The 13,879-nt window shown below is 43.2% G+C and overlaps 1 protein-coding gene across 1 annotated transcript in view; it reads left to right on the top strand.

Annotated features, from left to right (window-relative positions):
* WRNIP1 (WRN helicase interacting protein 1) overlaps positions 1-12,929 on the top strand; it is a 144,783-nt gene extending 131,854 nt beyond the window's left edge. The window contains 3 exon segments of the mRNA XM_040431986.1: positions 1,750-1,905; positions 10,326-10,405; positions 12,479-12,929. Of these exon segments, the coding sequence (XP_040287920.1) occupies positions 1,750-1,905; positions 10,326-10,405; positions 12,479-12,739 (497 nt within the window). The 3' untranslated portion in view covers positions 12,740-12,929.
* Positions 12,930-13,879: the final 950 nt, after the last annotated feature.

Below are 13,879 nucleotides of genomic sequence, written 5' to 3'. Positions count from 1 at the left end.
GAGCCAACGTCATAGCTGCCGGGTTTTAAACAGCAGGCACCCGGGAATAATGTTCGTTACCAAAGCAGCAGCCTGTGTCCTCCTGTATGAAAAGAGGCTGCCGCATATTAGTTCCTATGGAGCCCCTGCCTTTGGCTTAATACCCTTGTGCTGGCGGCAGATGCGCCAAAGTTTTGGCATTGGCACCTGATTCCGCTGGCCGTGCGACAGCTCCCTTGCTGGCGTAGTTTAAGACCATTTTCCACGCCATAAACTGACTTAGAAATTGGTAGATGAGGCCGGCCGGCCCTCTTCCCCACCTACGCCACACCCCCTCGTAAAAGTAGCGTGAGTGGGGAAAAGTCGCAGATTTTTGAGGCTGTGCACGCAGTTGTAGCACTCGTACGAGCACAGCCTCCTCTTCAACAGGTGATGTTTTAGTTTCTTGACTTAGTACATTAGTTTATACAGTATAAAATAACATTTATTAAAAGCACCATCCATCCAGGAGCTATTTGGTATCTTGTGTTCTGTTTATTAGTCGTCTCTCGGCAATGCAGCTGTATGTGTAGAAGATCTGAACACTCATTCATCGAGGTTCATGTGTCCCCTAAGAAAGGAAGCAGTACAGGGGTATCATATCCTCAAGCACAAGTTCTAGCATTAGCCCAGATTAAGAAAGGATGGAAAAGTGTTGCAACACTGTTCGTGTAGCAAAGCAGAATACCGGTATAGTGAGGAATAAGATATGCCGTTCATATTCTATATAAATGGATACGGCATACCAGGAATATTCACCTCTTAGTAAATAACAGTACAGATCAGCTATTAAAAAACATGTTATACACTGTGGTCTGTGTTCTATACCTGCTCACTGACACTTCTGCAGGTATTGATTAATGCTATTTACAGAGATTGTAGTTGGGGACCAAGGATTGGGACAATTATTGAGAACTAACATTACCATAAAGACTTGTTTCCGATAACTGGCCCATGTAAAGCGCCTCAGAGCTCCCATGCAGCACCTAATATTCAGGGATGTGCTGCTGACAATCTAGTATACTGAATGGGGACAAATGATTGTTCAGCCGGATATGTCCACGTCACTGCTGCATGGAAATGCAGCTAGTGAGCAGGCAATCATTGGGAATGAACTTTCATTCCTGATCATTGCCTGTCTTTCTCATCTTGTCTGTTAATATTACTATTGAAATATCACGGTTTATATACAGGTGAAACTCAAAAAATTTGAATATCGCGCAAAAGTTCATTTATTTCATTAATGCAACTTAAAAGGAATTGCATTAATGCAACTTAAAATTTTAATATTGTGAAAAGGTTCAATATTCTAGGCTCAAAGTGTCACACTCTAGTCAGCTAATTAATCCATACCCCCTGAGCAAAGGGTACCTGAGATTGTGACTTTGGGGTTTCATAACCTCTAAGTCATAATCATCCAAATTATACCAAATAAAGGCTTGAAATATCTCGCTTTGCATGTAATGAGTCTATCTCATATGTTAGTTTCACCCTTTAAATAAATGATCTTTGCACGATATTCTAATTTTTCGAGTTTCACCTGTACCTTAGATTATGTGTATTTGAGCATCACATTTTGAGCTAAGGGAACCATTTAAATAGTAAATGCAGCGTGTGACCATAGCCTCTCTATTGTCATTATACTGTTGTTTTTCTACATGAAATATACAGTGTATATTAGTTTAGTTAGTTTGACTTTTATTAACATGTGCTTAACTTTTTACATTAAAGGAGAAGAGCACTACAACTGTATATCTGCTCTTCACAAGTCAATGCGTGGATCAGATCAGAATGCTTCCCTGTATTGGCTTGGCCGAATGCTCGAAGGTGGAGAGGACCCACTTTATGTGGCTAGGCGCCTTGTAAGATTCGCAAGTGAAGACATAGGTAATTTTTTATGTGTTGGTATTTTCTATCTGTGTGACTGTGTAAGTAAATGTTTGTTTTTTTGTTTCATGGAACAAGTTCTGCTGTTTTGTTTCTCTGCACAGAACTTCTCAAAGGGGGTCATTTATCAAGACCGGCATTTGTACGCTGGTCTTGATATCCCCCTGCGGCCCTGGAGGATGCACGTAATTTATGTTAAGGCACACTCCATTGTCATAAATTAAGCACATGCTATGGCAGTCCATGTGCCTAGGTTGAAATCATAGCTCATTGCTATCAGAGATTACACTCCAGTCAACCCAGAAGACCGGTGTAAATTATGATAAATGGCCCTGTCCACACCCTGCCATTTTTGGGAGTGGCAAGGGTAGCATAGAAACACCACATAGGTGGATAATAATTCTTCCCCAATGTATATAATGGTACGACTATGCACTACATCAAGCCACAGAAAAGTTGTGCGACACAAAAGGGTATAGCTATAATGCGACATTTCATATAATTATTTCAGTGGTGTCACCATGTGACATACTGCGACTGCGATAGAGCAGTCGCAAAAAAATTTGTAATGCGTAAGGACTCTGCTATGTTATGCATTTTAGTCTTAAATTTTAACCTGTTCGCTACCGGCATCATACATGTACGGCGATGGGCAAACATGGCATTAGAAAGTATAACTTGTCCCGCAAAAAATAAGCCACATACATACAGCTATTTGAAAGAAAGAAAAAAAAAAAGTTATGGCTTAGGAAACCTTGTATCCTAAGGGTTAATTTGCATGCAATTTTTGGGTATAAATACTGTTTGCTGCAAAGTTGCTTGAAGGTGGTTGTGTGTATTAAGTATTGGGTTATATTTTTATATAATGTATGCGGTATGTTCTCAGAAAATGTAGATTTTGCTAACATAGCAGCTGTTTGCAGTGCGCAGCATATACTGTATTTGTAACACATTTGTGTATGACGGCCCAGTATTGAATGGCCTCGGTTTCAGTGTTTTTGTTGATGTACATGAAGGTGGACATGGCTGTCAACAGTGCATCAAGGCAATTTCAATCAGACTTCTAAGAAATATATAGATTTTTTTAGGTGCATTGTGCAATCCCTGTATTTTATAGGCTGTTCAGTGATTTTATGTATATATGCGCATGTAAATTTAGGCCAAAGTGACATGTATCAACTCTGAACAGAATGAACTTTTATTTTTAGGTGTTGTGGTGCATATATCTTTCTGTTTGGGTTATAATTGTAACCACCAATATCAATTTTAATGCAATAAATTTTTAAGGAAAGGTACACTGAATTGCTTGAATGGGGGTGTAACGGAACGCCTAGCACCCCGACCGGGTACCTCCGTCGATAGATGCTCCTAGTGCTTCCAGAGGACTCCAAGCACTCCACTTGACACCGTCAGCGCTGCAGACCCCACGAACCGCCGAAGCTTGGTTGAGGTCTCGCCGTCTCCTACCCACCCTGGACCTACGACAAGGCTCCAGGTTCCAGTGGGTGAACCTCTCCTACATCCAGAGAGCAGGAACCATGAACAAGCTCTTACAAGAGCTTAAACTCAGGGGAGTATTGTGATATAGCAATCCCCAAGAGTGTAGTTATTCCATCCCCCAAACATGAGCCAAGACTTCATGAAGGTATAAAAGCAGGAACTCTCTTTATTTGAGCACACAAGCATTTTATACACATCTTCCAACAAGGTTACCACCCACAGGGTTTTGTAAAAACAGCCAATAACCACGTACAATACACTCAGACACTCCCACACAAAATCCTCCCCTCTGCCCGCGATAGAATTACCTCACACTGGGTTGATGCAATCATCACAGGCAGGCGAATACACAATATCCTCTGTCCTGGAGACAACCGAGAAGTAATTCAATTATCTCTCAGGACAAAGGACATCGCCAGTACACACAGAGAGACAATGGAACAGACCTCCCTACTCAGCGTATATAATGTCCCACCCTTTTCAATACACATAGACATTTAACATCCCAAAATGGCACAAATTAGACCAGGGTTCAAGTTGGTCCAAGTCCTTTGTGAACAAATGAGGCCTGGCTGATGAGAGGGCCCATAATCCTGGGGCAAGAGGCTAATAGCCAGGCCCCTCCAAAACCCAGTGACGAGGTTGGTTTCGCCACAGGGGGTTAGTATGATTTTTTTTATTTTACTTTTTTATATTATAATTAATAGTAGTCTTATTTACACATGTCCAAATTGTAAAAATTGTCCCAGCCTCCAGAGGTGCAAAATGGTCAAAAAGCCTTGGCAGCGAAAGAGTAAAGCTAGGTACACATCTGTGGCAGGCATTCCACTATTCTGTTCCGGCAGAGGAGCAAAATACCGGAATTGCATCTGGACACCAAAGGGTCCCATCGCTATAATGGGGTCCACTAGGTTTCCAGCATGAATGCATGCAGCAATTTGTTTGTTTAAGAGATAATGCAGCCATTCATGCTGGAAACCCTGTGCACCCCCTTGTAGTGAATGGAATCCAAGCAGCTGCAGTGTCCACCAGTTGTGCCAGATATGCCAGAACAGAATACTGGAATGCCTGCCACAGATGTGGGAATAGCCTTAAAGAGCTGAAACACAAATATTATCCAATTGCTCTCAGTCAGGCTACATGCACACAACCATATCTGTTTTGTGGACCATAAATTACGGAATCACAAAATATGGATGCACTTCGTACTGCACCCATATTTTTGGTGGACCCATTGACTTCAATGGCTTCACATTCCCCATTTTGTGGGCAAGTATAATGACATACGGATGCGGAAAGTACAAGGATCCATCTGTGTGCTTTCCACATCCATATGTCTGCAAAATGCAGACCACAGACCCATTGAAAACAATAGGTCCACAAATAATATGTAGACAGTACAGGGACTGCATTCATATTTTGTGGATCCTGGATTTGTGGACTGCAGAATGGATGCGATTGTCTTCATGGGGCCTAAATGATAACTTTCTTTCCTAGTAGCTAAAAGGTGATCACGTAGACTGGATACGGTTGTATCCACCTCCTCATCTCCGAGCAGGACTTTCAGGGGCGTAGCTAAAGGCTCAAGGGTCCTGGTGCAAGGGTTCAGCTGATACTTTGCCAGAGTGCCCCCCACAGTAATGTTGCTATCCAAAGTCCCTCCAGTAGTAATAATTATCTGCCAGAACATTAGAATGTAATAATGCCCCCACTGTTCCACATAGTCCCCAGTAGTAATAATTATTATGAATGCCAGTACAAAAATACACCCTTATAATGTGTGCCAGTTCAAAAATACACCCTTATAATGTGTGCCAGTTCAAAAATACACCCTTATAATGTGCGCCAGTTCAAAAATACACCCTTATAATGTGTGCCAGTTCAACAATACACACTTATAATGTGTGCCAGTACAAAAACACTCCCTTACAATGTTGCCAGTACAAAAAATACCCCCTTTTGTGTGCCAGTACAACAAATGCCCCCCCCAATAATATGTGCCAGTACAAGAACATGCCCCCTTCTGTGTGCCAGTACAAAATGCCCCATATTTAGTGGCCTCAGTAGATGCCCCCATAAAGCCCCACCCCCACACAGTGGCCCAACAGCATGGTGCCAAATAAAAAACAATAAACTAAAATACTTACCTCCATGCGGCTGACTGCGATGCAGACTTGTGTGCGGAGCTGTACACTGCCCTACTCAGGCGGCGCAATGATGTTGACTTGATGACTATTATCTGTTATGGGCCTGGGCAGTTGTGACTGCTGCGACCCATATACAGTGGGGGAAATAATTATTTGACCCCTCACTGATTTTGTAAGTTTGTCCAATGACAAAGAAATGAAAAGTCTCAGAACAGTATCATTTCAATGGTAGGTTTATTGTAACAGTGGCAGATAGCACATCAAAAGGAAAATCGAAAAAATAACTTTAAATAAAAGATAGCAACTGATTTGCATTTTATTGAGTGAAATAAGTATTTGAACCCCTACCAACCATTAAGAGTGGTTAGACACTTCTACTCAATTAGTCACCCTCATTAAGGACACCTGTCTTAACTAGTCACCTGTATAAAAGACACCTGTCCACAGAATCAATCAATCAAGCAGACTCCAAACTCTCCAACATGGGAAAGACCAAAGAGCTGTCCAAGGATGTCAGAGACAAAATTGTAGACCTGCACAAGGCTGGAATGGGCTACAAAACCATTAGCAAGAAGCTGGGAGAGAAGGTGACAACTGTTGGTGCGATTGTTCGAAAATGGAAGGAGCACAAAATGACCATCAATCGACCTCGCTCTGGGGCTCCACGCAAGATCTCACCTCGTGTGGTGTCAATGGTTCTGAGAAAGGTGAAAAAGCATCCTAGAACTACACGGGAGGAGTTAGTTAATGACCTCAAATTAGCAGGGACCACAGTCACCAAGAAAACCATTGGAGACACATTACACCGCAATGGATTAAAATCCTGCAGGGCTCGCAAGGTCCCCCTGCTCAGGAAGGCACATGTGCAGGCCCGTCTGAAGTTTGCCAATGAACACCTGAATGATTCAGAGAGTGACTGGGAGAAGGTGCTGTGGTCTGATGAGACCAAAATAGAGCTCTTTGGCATTAACTCAACTCGCTGTGTTTGGAGGAAGAAAAATGCTGCCTATGACCCCCAAAACACCGTCCCCACCGTCAAGCATGGGGGTGGAAACATTTTGCTTTGGGGGTGTTTTTCTGCTAAGGGCACAGGACAACTTATTCGCATAAACGGGAAAATGGACGGAGCCATGTATCGTGAAATCCTGAGCGACAACCTCCTTCCCTCTGCCAGGAAACTGAAAATGGGTCGTGGATGGGTGTTCCAGCACGACAATGACCCAAAACATACAGCAAAGGCAACAAAGGAGTGGCTCAAGAAGAAGCACATTAAGGTCATGGAGTGGCCTAGTCAGTCTCCGGACCTTAATCCAATCGAAAACCTATGGAGGGAGCTCAAGCTCAGAGTTGCACAGAGACAGCCTCGAAACCTTAGGGATTTAGAGATGATCTGCAAAGAGGAGTGGACCAACATTCCTCCTAAAATGTGCGCAAACTTGGTCATCAATTACAAGAAACGTTTGACCTCTGTGCTTGCAAACAAGGGTTTTTCCACCAAGTATTAAGTCTTTTTTTGTTAGAGGGTTCAAATACTTATTTCACTCAATGAAATGCAAATCAGTTGCTATCTTTTATTTAAAGTTATTTTTTCGATTTTCCTTTTGATGTGCTATCTGCCACTGTTACAATAAACCTACCATTGAAATGATACTGTTCTGAGACTTTTCATTTCTTTGTCATTGGACAAACTTACAAAATCAGTGAGGGGTCAAATAATTATTTCCCCCACTGTAGCTGGGACTAAGGCTTTACAGGTTTTGAATCTTTCAGTGTAAACAAGGAAATTTTCATTCATTGACAGAAGTCACAGCTCTTAAAAACAGAGAGAAATTGAAACACAAAGTATGTGTGTGTGTGTGTGTGTGTATATATATATATATATATATATATATATATATATTAGGGGTGCACCGAAATGAAAATTCTGGTCCGAAACCGAAAATTCAGGATGCCCTTGACCGGAAACCGAAACTGCCTTTTTGCCCAAATACTTTTAAAATACTTCTTTTTTTTTAATGATTTTATTAATAATTCTTTTTCATGAATGAAATTCATCTGTGGGTGGCGCTGTTATGGAGAGGGAGATCTGTGGGTGGTGCTGTTATGGAGAGGGGGATCTGTGGGTGGCGCTGTTATGGAGAGGGGGATCTGTGGGTGGCGCTGTTATGGAGAGGGGGATCTGTGGGTGGCGCTGTTATGGAGAGGGGGATCTGTGGGTGGCGCTGTTATGGAGAGGGGGATCTGTGGGTGGCGCTGTTATGGAGAGGGGGATCTGTGGGTGGCGCTGTTATGGAGAGGGGGATCTGTGGGTGGCGCTGTTATGGAGAGGGGGATCTGTGGGTGGCGCTGTTATGGAGAGGGGGATCTGTGCACTGTTATGGAAAGGGGATATGTGCACTGTTATGGGCATAACAGTGCACAGATCCCTTTCCCCATAACAGTGCACAGATCCCTTTCCCCATAACAGTGCACAGATCCCTTTCCCCATAACAGTGCACAGATCCCTTTCCCCATAACAGTGCACAGATCCCTTTCCCCATAACAGTGCACAGATTCCTTTCCCCATAACAGTGCACAGATCCCTTTCCCCATAACAGTGCACAGATCCCCCCCTCCCCATAGCAGTGCCATAGACCGATCCCCCTCCCCATAACAGCCCCGGCCCTGCTGCTCACAGCAGACTAATCACTCACTGCATCTTTATTTTACCTTACAATCGTGACGCTCCAGTAACAACTCTGCAGGCAGAGCGGAGGGCGGCGTAACGTCACTTACTCACGTGACGCACCTGCTCCGCCCACTTTATGAATGAAGGAGGCGGAGCAGGCGCGTCACGTGAGTAAGTGACGTTACGCCGGCCTCCGCTCTGCCTGCAGGGTTGTTAGTTACTGGAGCGTCACGATTGTAAGGTAAAATAAAGATGCAGTGACAAAGTAAACCGCCCGCCCGCAGATGGTGGGTGACAAATCCCACACCCCATATTTTCGGCCGATATGTAACAATATCGGCCGAAGTGGATTAGGTGCATTTTCGGCCGATATATGCACCCCTAAGATATATATATATATATATATATATATATATATATATATATATATATATACACTGCTCAACAAAATAAAGGGAACACTTAAACAACACAATGTAACTCCAAGTCAATCACACTTCTGTGAAATCAAACTGTCCACTTAGGAAGCAACACTGAGTGACAATCAATTTCACATGCTGTTGTGCAAATGGGATAGACAACAGGTGGAAATTATAGGCAATTAGCAAGACACCCCCAATAAAGGAGTGGTTCTGCAGGTGGTGACCACAGACCACTTCTCAGTTCCTATGCTTCCTGGCTGATGTTTTGGTCACTTTTGAATGCTGGTGGTGCTTTCACTCTAGTGGTAGCATGAGACGGAGTCTACAACCCACACAAGTGGCTCAGGTAGTGCAGCTTATCCAGGATGGCACATCAATGCGAGCTGTGGCAAGAAGGTTTGCTGTGTCTGTCAGCGTAGTGTCCAGAGCATGGAGGCGCTACCAGGAGACAGGCCAGTACATCAGGAGATGTGGAGGAGGCCGTAGGAGGGCAACAACCCAGCAGCAGGACCGCTACCTCCGCCTTTGTGCAAGGAGGAACAGGAGGAGCACTGCCAGACCCCTGCAAAATGACCTCCAGCAGGCCACAAATGTGCATGTGTCTGCTCAAACAGTCAGAAACAGACTCCATGAGGGTGATATGAGGGTCCGACGTCCACAGGTGGGGGTTGTGCTTACAGCCCAACACCGTGCAGGACGTTTGGCATTTGCCAGAAAACACCAAGATTGTCAAATTCGCCACTGGCGCCCTGTGCTCTTCACAGATGAAAGCAGGTTCACACTGAGCACATGTGACAGACGTGACAGAGTCTGGAGACGCGGTGGAGAACGTTCTGCTGCCTGCAACATCCTCCAGCATGACCGTTTTGGCATTGGGTCAGTAATGGTGTGGGGTGGCATTTCTTTGGAGGGCCGCACAGCCCTCCATGTGTTTGCCAGAGGTAGCCTGACTGCCATTAGGTAGCGAGATGAGATCCTCATACCCCTTGTGAGACCATATGCTGGTGCGGTTGGCCCTGGGTTCCTCCTAATGCAAGACAATGCTAGACCTCATGTGGCTGGAGTGTGTCAGCAGTTCCTGCAAGACGAAGGCATTGATGCTATGGACTGGCCCGCCCATTCCCCAGACCTGAATCCAATTGAGCACATCTGGGACATCATGTCTCGCTCTATCCACCAACGTCACGTTGCACCACAGACTGTCCAGGAGTTGGCAGATGCTTTGGTCCAGGTCTGGGAGGAGATCCCTCAGGAGATCGTCCGCCACCTCATCAGGAGCATGCACAGGCGTTGTAGGGAGGTCATACAGGCACGTGGAGGCCACACACACTACCGAGCCTCATTTTGACTTGTTTTAAGGACATTACATCAAAGTTGGATCAGCCTATAGTGTGTTTTTCCACTTTAATTTTGAGGGTGACTCCAAATCCAGACCTCCATGGGTTAAAAAATCCAGACCTCCATATTTTTTTTTGGTGTGATTTTGTTGTCAGCACATTCAACTATGTAAAGAACAAAGTATTTCAGAAGAATATTTAATTAATTCAGATCTAGGATGTGTTATTTTTGTGTTCCCTTTATTTTTTTGAGCAGTGTATATATAGGAAAGTGATAAAATGTGTAACTGTACAATGAAAGCCGGAATCACTTTTTTAGTTGTGTAACTTCTTGTTTTTTCCCCAGGACTAGCGGATCCTCTGGCATTACCTCAGGCAGTATCCGCCTATCAAGCCTGCCATTTTATCGGAATGCCGGAATGTGATGTAAGGCAGTTTCCCTTTGCTTATCAAGAGCTTTCTCCATTATCAGCAGCTACAAGTGCTTGAGTAATGTCAAGGGACAAAATGTGCTTTTAATTTCTCTGCAGGGACAGACATTTAATTTTAGAGCTAAGAAAACAAATGTGACAATAGTTTTGATGTTCTGCATACAGCAAGATCAGAGCTCATGATTGAAATCTCCTCCAAAAGTGCAACTATGTAAAGTATAACCCGAATAGGACTGTGGTTTTACATTTGTTCATGTTCTGATAGCTTGGTGATGCTCAATGACACTTCTGGGAGCTCTAGACACTTGTCTGGCGTGAATTCAAGCATTTTTCAAATGTGTTTACAATCTAACATTGACGTAATATGGATTAAATAATACTACTGCAGTAAAAGTGCATGTCATGGTGTCTACTACCCTTTGTACTATAGTTAGTATGTATAAATAGGTACTATGCTTCCCTTTAATACAAGCAAGGCAGCTTGTTATGGAGAGGCTTGCAAGCATAATTATACATTCACTGATTGCCATGTCAGTATTTCACAATTCTCCTGTGATGATTTAGTCTGCCAGTGGGACACCTTTAAGAAAACCCTGTGTGCGCATGCATTGGAGTCGTAGCTAGAGAAGAAGTCCAATGCAAAGAGCAGCTCATTCCATGCAGTCTGCTAGCTGTGAGAGGCTTAAAAGCTTTTAATATAAAGATTAAATGAATATGCCAGGATTGGCTTATTTTTAACATTTCTCATTCTCCCCTTCACTACGCTACTTCAGGCATGGACGGGGTAATGTGCGTTGCTGTAGCCAGTGACTGACCTCAGCGGTGACGTGTCCCCAAGCAGCACGTCATTACTGCGTCATGTCCCAATTGGGGACATGTCACAGCTGAGGGGAGTGGCGGCACAGGTGAACCCGCCCATACCTGAAGTTTACAGGCAGGGACCAAAGCGCAGTGTAGACATTGGTGGACCCACAGCACAGAAACCAAGCAGGGGGGGGGGGGGGGGGGGGAAGGTAACTATTCTTCTCTTTACAGGTCGGCAGGATGAGGGTGAAATTTAAAAAGCAAGTCAGTCCTAGAAACACCCTTTAAGAATGTGGTCCTACAAACTAGATTCCTGCATGTGGGTCCTGGTTTCTCATTTATCCTTAGGGACATTTACCTACATTAATAAATGAAGATTAATTCCAAGATATAAAGGCTAAAGGTAAAAATGCATTTTACTCATTTTGGGCTAAAAATCATTTTTGCTATAGGTTGCTGTATTAAAAAATATTCTGCAGTTTTTGTGATACACTGGTAAAATTTCAGTGTATTTGCAGACAGTCACTTTACTCTGCGTCCTGTCAGATGATGGCTCATGTACAGCTCTGATCTCCTGACCTCATGAACAACTCATTGTAGCTAAATCGTTTTCAAACTGATGAGAATATAGCTTAAATGGGTGTTTTATCAGGTCAATAGATCAGAGAAGAGCTATTCATCAGCTGTCATCGGAGTAAACAGAAAGTGAGTCTGCAAATAGACTGAAATGTAACTCCTGTTTCGCAAAAGCGCCAGAACTTTGTTTAATAAACACTAATTGCAAAATATATTTTTTTCCAAAATGAATAGAATGCAATAATTTATAAAACTGCCTCCAAAGTATTTCATAGCGTTTAACTTTGAAATGTAGTTCACTAATAGTCCTCCTACTGCTCTAGCAGCATATACACCACTGCGTGCACAATCCTATAGCTAACTGAAAAGCTCCAGCTGCAGACAGCCTTCTGCCCCGTCTACTAGGCATCTGTATTCAATAGTAACCCATCGGATTCCCTGATGCCTAGGAGACAGCACAAGGTTATGTCTGCTGCAGGAGTGTACAGCAGGAATGTGTTCTGCTGGAGCTCAGGAGGACTTTGCAAAACAACTGCATGAGAAAGTTAAAGCTTATATTAAGTACTGCAGCATTTGGGATTTCATTTAAAACTAGGTACAATTATTGTTTTATTTAGTATATAGTAGAATTTTTTCCTCTACTGAGTAGCTAACTTGTAATGAATTCTTCTGTATGTTCAATTTACAGGTAATACTGGCTCAGTGTGTCATGTATTTGGCCCGTGCCCCAAAATCAGTTGCAGCCTACGGTGCATACAGCAAGGTAAAGGCGCACTTAAAGAACTATAAGGGGCCTTTACCACCAGTCCCCCTCCATTTGCGGAATGCACCAACAAAGCTAATGAAGAATTTGGGTTATGGAAAAGGATACAAATATAATCCCATGTACAGTGAACCAGTCAATCAAGATTATCTGCCTCCAGAAGTGAAAGGCGTTAGATTTCTTTGAAAGAGATCTGTTTATACTATATTTATTTTTATAAACATATGTTTTTTTTTGTGTTCCTAACTGAGAAACAGAATATAGTTTAAGTGGTTATCTGGAACTTAAAGGGGTTGTCCCACAAAAAAAATAATTCTACAGTTTTCAAACCAGCACCTGAATCAGAATACTTTTATATTTGCATGTAATTAAAAATTTTGCATAGCCGCTGAGTTATTCAATATAATGTATCTGTATAGCGCCACCTGCTGTTTTTGTTTTTTTCTTATTTGTTTGACCTGCTCACTGAGAAGGCCACACATGCTCAGTTTCACCCCTCAACTGCCTTCTGAGCTCTGATAGGGAGAGCTGAGACACGCCCCTTTAGCTGCAGCAGATAATACACTCCCCTTCAGCTGCCAGCTTGATATAAATCTAGCAGAGCAATGAATGTGGAGATCTCTGGATCCATGTGAGGTACAGGGCTGGTTCTAGCTTTGTTAGAAAGAGATTGTCATATCTTCTATGTGATGCCTAATTTTAATTTTTTACATTAGTCGTAGGATAACCCCTTTAAAGGAGGTGGCCGGGATTACAGAAACAGAGTGTGCTGGCCTTACACTTTTTCTGTAACACTGATTGTAGAAACAGCCTAGCTTGTTCCATAATTCCCAGATTACCATGATATTGATTACCTATCCTCAGGATAGGTCATCAATATCAGATTGGCTGGAATCGTACATCCGATCAGCTGTTTTGAAGAGGCAGCGGCGCTCCTGTGAGCTCTGTGTCCTCTTAGTGTTTACCTGCACATTGTCTAGATTGTTGCTCTGGTACAGTGTAATTACCCTTTCCTCTCCCGTTACAGTGAACAAGAGAAGGTGTAATTACGTGCACGCTACTACAAGCCAGACTTCGTGCAGGGGAACACTGAAGAGGACGCAGTGCTAACACGAGTGCCACAACCTCTTTAAACAGCTGTGGGTCCGACACCCTCGCCAGTCTGATATTGGTGACCTATTCTGAGGATAGATCATCAATATCACGGCACTGCACAACCTCTTTAGGTAGACATGCACATTAAAAGTAAGTTGATGGTTAAATGACTATTGACCGAATGATCATCTGGTGAAAGATTGTGTTGACTAAAAAAAAATGTCCATTGTT

This window comes from Bufo bufo, chromosome 5, assembly GCF_905171765.1.
Source record: "Bufo bufo chromosome 5, aBufBuf1.1, whole genome shotgun sequence".
NCBI lineage: Eukaryota > Metazoa > Chordata > Amphibia > Anura > Bufonidae > Bufo > Bufo bufo.
This window is presented reverse-complemented; position numbering and strand designations above follow the sequence as displayed.